The following is an 8,633-nucleotide window of genomic DNA, read 5'->3' as shown; positions in this document are numbered from 1 at the left end:
CCATAAGTCAGAAATGACTTGCAGAAAAAACAACAGTAACCAGCTGTCTTGTCCACACTATCTGTGCATCAGTTCCCAATTTCCTTTTTTTAATTGGAAAGCTTTTCCAGCACTGGTCAGTGTTTGGGGATTTAGCTGGAAAGCTTCTGTGCTTTTGTTCTTCCAGATGCAACGGTCTTGACATGAGTGTTATTAATGGATTGCATTCTCATCTGTGGAATTTGCCTAATCACTTCATATTGACTTTCCTTCTAAACAGGATTATTTCATAGCTTGGGGGATCGTGGAGTCATTAAACCCTTTGCGGAAACTCTTTTATTGAAGTCTGGCTGTTGCTGCTAATATATAATACCCATGACAGCCACAGGTTTTTACCTCTTGGGTGACTGCTAAACATGTGAAAATCTTTGTTGCACCAAAGTTTAAATGTGGCACCATTTTTTAAAACTGTATTTGAAGCAAAGGCTGTAATCAAGATCCAAAACACACTGCAGAAATAATCCAGTTTGAGACTGCTGTAATTACCCTGACTCAATGCTAGGTAATTCTGGGAGCTATAGTTTTGTGAGACATTTAACCTTCTCTGTTAACCTTTAGCTCTGGTGCTACAATAAACTACAAGGAGATCTGTTCATTCCCCCACCCTTTTACATTTTGTTTGGAACTGGTTGTTCAGTGAAGAGCTCAATATAGAAAATGGATTATTTGGTATTGTTTGGGTTATTTTTCTGTCTTTTGATTCTACGGAAAACTATGGCCTGTTACAGACTGCCAAAATAAAGCTGCTTCAGGTCTCTTTGGAGGTATGCTGTTTAAATGATGCATGGGTCCTAAGAATCTGGAAGCTGTACCAAAGCTGCACTCCAGTGCTTAGGAATGGAGTGTGGCTTTGGCGCAACCTCCAGACTCTTAGGACCAATGCATCATTTAAACAGCATACCTCCAAAGAGACCTGAAGCAGCTTTATTTTGGCAGTCTGTAACAGGCCAAAGTTACATTGTTTCTTTGTTGGATTGTTTCCTTCTGTTTTAATCTTTTTTGGTCCTTCTTGGGTGTCACAAGGCAGGAAGGCAGCATATAAACCTTAATAAACATTTTGGCTAACATTGGCCTAGTACGCACGGGCGCTTTGTGGAGTGGCGGCAGCGATTTTAGGGTTCGGGAGTGCGCAGCAACCGCATGCTCCTGAACCCTAATACATACGGATGCTGGTATCATTGCAGCCTCTCATCTATACGGGGGCTGCCATGATGCCACTGCTGCCATACAGTGACCAGACATTGCTTTCAGGAAGTGGCATCATGTAGGCACCCCTTCCTTATTCCGGTATCACAAAAAAGAAGCCGCTCTAGGTGACTCTTTTTTTTGCGGCATGTCTGTGCTGTAGCATGGGGATACTGCAGCACAGACACGGGGCAAAAACAGATGGCATGGAGCCGTCCGTCTGTACTGCCCTATTGATTAAATTCCTCAACAGTTCAGAGTATGCTTTCCATGTAGGCCTAAGGTTCCATCCTTAGTGTCTTTCACTTTAACCAAATCTTCACTATGCCTATGTAAATACATTTAGGTTGTACACATGATATTGTAATTTGAAGGTATAATTTTAATTTTGCTAGTTATGTCGCAACTATTAGCATTACACTCAGTGCTATATGGGAATTACGATTTATGAGTAACATTAGTGCAAAAAAGCATTGCTAAGGATTCTGTATGGTGTGAAATGAGAGGAGGTCAGTGGTGGGGTGACACCATGAGTTACCGCACTAGGGGACACCAATCCTAGGGAATGCCACTTATGGAAAGAGGAACATGTTATGCTCTGACGACACCATTTACATTGGTTGAGTTGGATACATCTTTGTTGCCTTCAGTAGGAGCATGCACTGGGTGGAGTACCTTTCCTGTGCAAACTTCAAAGTCTAATCTCTGTATTTAAAAAAAAATGGATTTAAATTTTTATTTAGCATTGTGAGCCTTTGAACTTTCTTGATATTTTTGATATCGCTTCTGACTTTACATACTTACTTTTTCTTGATGACCTGCCATGGAATAATGAGACTAGACATGAGACATTGGGTTAAATAAGGGCTAAAGAAGACCTAATTATTTACATTTACAATCTGGAAGACAACAAGAGTGGGAAGCAACATGATGTGGGCTCAGCTGAGCCCAAGTGTCCTCACTTTATTGAGATTCCTTCCTAGCTTTATGCTAGATGAAACTCTTGACCCCAGGGGGGTTAGTCCACTAGGCTTGGTTGTTCCCCACCGTATCTGTAAAGGAACATGTGGAGGGGCGTTTGAGCCTTATATTGCCTGTGACTCTGTGCCCCCATGTGTGATATCACAGCGCATTGCACTGTTCGCAGGGAATCCTGGTCTCTTCCTCCCCTTGGAGGCCATCAAAGCTGGGTCCCTCCTCTGTAGTGCTGTGCATTGCATGCATGTGGCATTGCCGTAAAACATAAAAAATACTTCAATTGGAAAAGTTTGTGGGCAATGTCTGTTAAATCTCAGAAACCATATAGCGCATTGCACAGTGGTTGGGGAAAATTTATTCTATTTCATGATGACTACTGTCTTGATGTTTAATTTAAAATAAGAACACAGATACTGGGTTCTGTTTAAGGGCCTGCAAAACCTATGTGAACTGTACAGAACAAGCTTGATGGAACAAATTACTAGTTGCAGGTTTAGTTTGCAGTGAGGGAAAAAGTCACAGACATGGAGACCAGCTTGACAAATTAAATCTAGGATTTCATGGCTTACAACACAAGGTTTAAAAAGTACAGTGCAAGACTGGAAAAGAGGACAATTTCCACTAATAACAGCTAAGGGTTCTTGGTCTGACTCACGCAGCTCTTTTTGATAGTCTGTTATTACAGTTCGGGGCCTGTCCAGTTATTTGATGATGACAATAAGGTCAAGTGGAAAACAAGGAAGAGCACTTAAAGGTTTATGAGTTCAAGGCTAAAACAGTTCAGTGCTGTGGCTAACTGAGTGGAGCAAGAAGCTTATTTCATGAGGTCTGGGGCATTTAAACAATGGCATCCAGTAATGATTGTCTGGGGGGAACACTTTGGTTGGAAGTACTGTGCTGAAGTTCATGCATGAAAATGACCTCAAAACCAACAGGAATCTTGCTGGCTGAGAGGCAATAATCATTTCCTAAAACTGATTGGGGTTCTTCAAGCTCAAAATTCACCAACACCCCCGTTTCTTAAATACCATATTGTTAATTTCACTGTGCTCTAGTAGTTTGTGTAGTCAACTTGAGCTGAGAAGGTCACACCTCAGACATGAAGCTCACCGGGTTTGGCTCAGTGTCAACCCATTTCTCAGCAAAGCCTGCCTCACAGGGTTGTTGTGAAGATTAAGAAAAGATAGAGAAAGACCCGCGAACGACAGGCGTGAGCAGCTATGGCAGGTCCTGGTATTACTGTATATACTCATGTATAAGTCTAGAAATTTAGGTCAAAAAATTGACCCCCAAAAACTGAGCCAATTTATCAATGAGTCAATTTAAGTACTGTATCTTAATTCTTATTTATAAGAAGGAACTATCTCCTGCTGAAAAGCAATAGTATACAATAATCTGTCCTGGAAGCACTGACCCCCATTGCTCTCTCATCCATCCAGCCTTAAGAGTAAGCACAAAGAGTTATGTCTGCTGGGATTTTATAAGTTCTTTGACATTGTTTTGCTTTGCTTCATCCTTTAGATCCTTTGCTGTATGCACCTAAATTTTACCCTCGACTTATCCACAGGTCATAGCAAAATCCATAATTTTGGCCCCATAATTTTGCCCTCAACTTATACATGAGGTTGATGTATAGTCGTGTATATATGGTAGTAAACTTTTGGTTTTGAAAAAACCCTGGACTTTTAAAATGTTGAAGAGTGCAGAAAAGTCTTGTGACTTATAAAATGCCAATTGCTTCTCTTAGCGATTTCTGGATAGGTTAAAATGTAAAACACTTTGTCACAGTAAAGCAACTATGAGCTTATGACATGCTCGTTTCTCAACATCCTTTTTGAATTGTGGTGCCCAGAACTGGACACAATATTCCAGGTGGGGCCTGACCAGAGCAGAATAGAGTGGTACTATTACTTCCCTTGATCTAGACATTATACTTCTATTGATGCAGCCTCAAATTGCATTGGCCTTGTTAGCTGCCGCATCACACTGTTGACTCATGTTCAATTGGTGGTCTACTTGAACTCCCAGATCCCTTTCACATGTCATCTTGTAAGCCGCTCTGATAGCCTTGGCTGAAGAGCGGGGTATAAATAATAATAATAATAATAATAATAATAATAATAATAATTGTGCATTTCATTTTTCCATCTTATGTGCAGTACCTTACATTTCTCCCTGTTGCAATTCATTTTGTTAGCTTTGGCCCAGGTTTCTAGTCTATTCAGGTCATTTTAAATTTTGATCCTGTCCTTTGGGGTGTTAGCTATTCCCCCTAGTTTGGTGTCATCTGCAAATCTGATAAGCATGCCCTCTATTCTGTCCTCCAAGTCATGGATAAAGATGTTGAATAGCACTGGGCCCAGGACAGAACCCTGTGGGACCCCACTGGTCACTTCTCTCCAGCATGAAAAGGAGCCAGGGCTGAGCACCCTTTGGGTTCCCCTTGCACAGAGCCAGGGCATTTCAAACAGTCTCAAAACTGAATTCCTTCTGCAGTGTTTTGGCCCTGAGTGGAGCAATTAATGAGTCCTGATTGGCGAAGAGGAGAGTGTGGGAACGGTCGCTAGAGGGCGCTGCCGCTAAAGGCTTGGCAGCCGGGGCGCGCGCCAGAGGGGGAGTTCCAAAGGGGGCGCGCGGGGAAGGAAAGAGGAGCTGCAGTGCCTTTCATAGGAGTCCAGCAGCAGAAGAAGGGCTTGGAGGGGTCCTTTCTCTGCCTTGCCTTTGCTCCCTGAGAAAGCTGGGAAGGCTCTCAGGAGGCTGGAACCTTCCTTGGAGTCCCTGCGGAGAGCAAGGGAAGCAGAGAGAAGAGGGAGCAAGAGAAGCCAGGGGTCTTTGCAAAGGGAGGATGGCAGGGTCTCCCCGGCCCACGCTGCATCAGGGGGGCTTGCAAGTGCTGGCAGCGACCCTCTCCTTGGCTTTGGTGGCCTCCTACAACCTGGACCTGGAGCAGCCAGTGATCTTCCAGGGACCCAACCACTCTTTCTTTGGCTACTCCGTCCTGGAGCATTACTACGACCACACCAGATGGTGAGTAGGGGATGGGGGGGGGGGGGAGAAAGCTGGGAAGGGTCCCAGGCTGAAGACCACACTGGTTTGGCCTCGCTGGAACTCTTTCTTGGGATCTAGGAGTCCTAGTAGACCACAAGCTGAACGTGCTCCAACAGTGTCATGCGGCAGCGAAAAAGGCCAATGCGATTCTAGGCTGCATCAATAGAAGTATAGTGTCTAGATCAAGGGAAGTCACTGTCCCACCCTGGTCTCCAGAATCCTAGTCCAGCACTCAAACCACTGGGGGGGGGGGCAGCTCACTGAGGCACCTTTTCTCTCTCTCTTGCCTTCACAGCAAGGCAGATTCTTTATATTTATTTGATTTGATTTTTATGCTGCCTTTCTCCCCAAAAAGGGACCCAAGGCAGCTCGCAATATAAAAGCAGACGAAAACAATTAAAACACGACAGAGTTAACATTTAAGACATACAAAAGTTAAAACATCATCTAAAAATCTAAAACAACCCCACCCCAGCCGCAAATAAAACCAGACTTGCACTGTTTTCCTTCCTCCTTTCCTGGGTGTCCAACTTTCTTTCCCTGCTTCTGATTCCCAGCTTATATCTGGAATCGCCTTATAGCTTCCTAAACTTTTGGCCACCACAGTTGTTACTTTTTCTGCTTTTCTTTCTCCATCTTAACTACACGGCTTTTTTTTTGGGGGGGGGGTTGGCACCACTTCACCTGATGAAGAGTCCTATGTCACTGGAAAGCTTACACATACGGATGGCATTTCATCGCACAGCCCAAACCCAGGATATTGCCTCTCCTCCCTTCAGGAGTTCATAGAATCATAGAGTTGGAAGAGACCGCAAGGGCCATCCAGTCCAACCCCCAGCCATGCAGGAAATCCAAATCAAAGCATCCCCAACAGATGGCCATCCAGCCTCCGTTTGAAGACCTCCAAGGAGGGAGACTCTACTACACTCCGAGGGAGTGTGTTCCACTGTCAAACAGTCCTTACTGTCAGGAAGTTCCTCCTAATGTTGAGGTGGAGTTTATCCAACTTGTAGAGTTATCAGCCAGAAAGGCTTCCCTGCCACTACTCTCTTGTATTTCAAGTCTTAACCACTTTTGAATTGCAGCCTCTTTGACAGAGACAGACTCCTCTTCCCCCTTGAATTGTTGGGCAAGTCACATTCTCTCAGCTTCAGAGGATAGCAATGGCAACCCTCCTTTGGAGAAACTTGCCAAGAAAGCCCTACAATACGTTCACCATAAATAAAAAATGACTTGGAGGCACAAAGCAACAACATCATCTTTTGGCACTCTGTTCACTAATGTGCTGGAGACGCTCTCTGTACATGTCCAGAGGCATAGAATCTTAAAACCACAGAGCTGGAAGAGGTTTTGTGGGCTGTTTCATCCAACTCTGTGCTTCACACAAGAATCCCAAAGCTGAAATATGACCAATTGCTGTCCAGCCGCTACTAAAAGATTTCCAGTGATGGAGACTTGGCCACAATTCTTTTTGGGTAACTGATTCTATTGTCAGATTGCACCTTCTAATGCTCAGCAGACATCTACCCTTAAACTAATAGTCCTATCCTCTGGTGCAGCAGAGAACAAATCCTTGACCCCTTTCTTCTATGGAGCAGGCCCTTGAAGAATGCTGTCATATCCTCATTCAGTTTTCTCTTCTCCCGCCTCACCTCAGCCACTTTCTTTCCCTCCATCTCTTTCTCTCACCGACTCACATGGAGACAAACTCTGGGCCTTTCCCCGTAGGGAGCTCTGGCTCAAATTAAATTTGAACTGCCTTGAGTGCTATTGATTGAGTGATATTCTAAAATGCCCCCAATTGTCTTTGGTGAAGATGGGAGAAAATGTTTAAAGTTGGAACTCCCTGAAGACATCTGCATACTGTCGCTCCCACATTACTGAAGGAGCATTCTCTTTGGCTGAATTATTGGTTAATAGGATGAATGGTTGGAGCAGTTTCTTTTTTTCTTTCTTTGCTAGCATTCTCCAGATGATTTTGCAGCTGCTGCAGCGGCTATATCTATGTGTGTGTTTAGAGTGCCTTGTCACAAAATAGCCTGTGTGCATCGTCCTGTATCCATTTCTCCCTCCAGATGTTGAACTACCAACTCCCGTAATCTTTGACCATTACTTTTGCTGTTTAGAAGTGATGGGCGTTGTAGCCTAGTAGCAAAAGCAAAGTGCTACAGGTTGTCCATCCCTGCTGTACGCAAGGAAGGCATTCTTCTGCAAATGGTGTGCTAGGAATTATTATTGGTTATTCCATGGCGTTAAGGAGTGTGTGCATGTCTGCTATTAAGCTAAGCATGAGGGGGAACACCACACTGTGTGTGAGCATGGTTGTTGTTGCTGTTGTGTGCCTTCAAGTCATTTTTGACTTATGGCGACCCTAAGGTGACCCTACCATGGGATTTTCTTGGCAAGATTTGTTCAGAGGAGGTTTGCCATTGACTTTTCCTGAGGCTGAGAGCATGTGACTTGCCAAGGTCACCCAGCGAGTTTTGTGCCTGATCTGAAAATCAAATTCTGGTCTTCAGAGTCATAGTCCAACACTCCAATCACTGTGCCATGCTGCCTCCCAGTGAGCATGATAGAAGTTCTTATTTGAGTGAAATATCTTTTCACACTGCTTATAGTGCTATGATTCCACTTAAGCTGCCATGGTTCCATCCTGTGGAATCCTGGGATTTGTCATTTAGATGTTTAGAATTCTCATTCAGGGAGATCTAGTGCTTCACCAAACTACAAATCCCAGGATCCCACAGGATGCAGCCATGGCAGCTGAAATAAAATCATAATACTATAATTATGTAGTGTCATCGGAGAGCTTATCTACATGACCTATATATCCCAAATTCTGCCCCCCTCTCCAAAGATGGTTGCATGCTATTTAGACTGTGCAGCCCTAAAACCCTGAATTGGCTCCAGGCTGTTTACACAATGCCTGGGACCCAGTTTGGGATTTCCCTTGTCTTGCATTAAGGGGAGCAAAACATGGTGACAACGGGTGGCTGCCTTCCTTTACAGTCCCTGTGAGTGTCCCTACTGAGTTTCTCTGAGTGCAGAACTGAACGGACTTCAGAATGACGCACGCCTCTAACAGTGGTGCCAGCTGGCTAGTACAAACAATGTGGGAAGGGAGCCGTCCATCATTGCCACGTTTTGCTGTAGCAGGTAAGGGGGCGGGATTCGGGGCCAGAATACCCCAAGGCAACCCAGAGTATTATGCCAAATGAACACAAGTCCAGAGAGATGGATTCTGGGCAAAAGGTAAACATTCAGTGGCAGAACCTCTTGAAATGATGGAGTCTCTCTGCCTTTATTTGACAAAGCATGTGTACAAACATTAGTGATTGATCATGGTTAGTACACTGGGATTCCAACCAATGTTGTCTTTGCAG

At 44.2% G+C, this 8,633-nt stretch overlaps 1 protein-coding gene across 3 annotated transcripts in view; it reads left to right on the top strand.

Annotated features, from left to right (window-relative positions):
* The first annotated feature begins 4,799 nt into the window (after positions 1-4,799).
* Positions 4,800-8,633, top strand: part of ITGA9 (integrin subunit alpha 9) — a 282,149-nt gene continuing 278,315 nt past the window's right edge. For all 3 annotated transcript variants that reach the window (XM_089532642.1, XM_089532643.1, XM_089532641.1), the window contains exon 1: positions 4,800-5,229. In XM_089532642.1, coding sequence (XP_089388768.1) covers positions 5,048-5,229 — 182 coding nt within the window. In that variant the 5' untranslated portion in view covers positions 4,800-5,047. The remainder of the gene's footprint in view (positions 5,230-8,633) is intronic.

The sequence above is a fragment of the Sceloporus occidentalis genome, unplaced genomic scaffold (assembly GCF_023333645.1).
Source record: "Sceloporus occidentalis isolate IW3139 unplaced genomic scaffold, rSceOcc1.0.p SCAF_7, whole genome shotgun sequence".
Classification (NCBI taxonomy): domain Eukaryota; kingdom Metazoa; phylum Chordata; class Lepidosauria; order Squamata; family Phrynosomatidae; genus Sceloporus; species Sceloporus occidentalis.
Note: the sequence above shows the minus strand (reverse complement) of the source record. Positions and strands in the feature narration are given on the sequence as shown.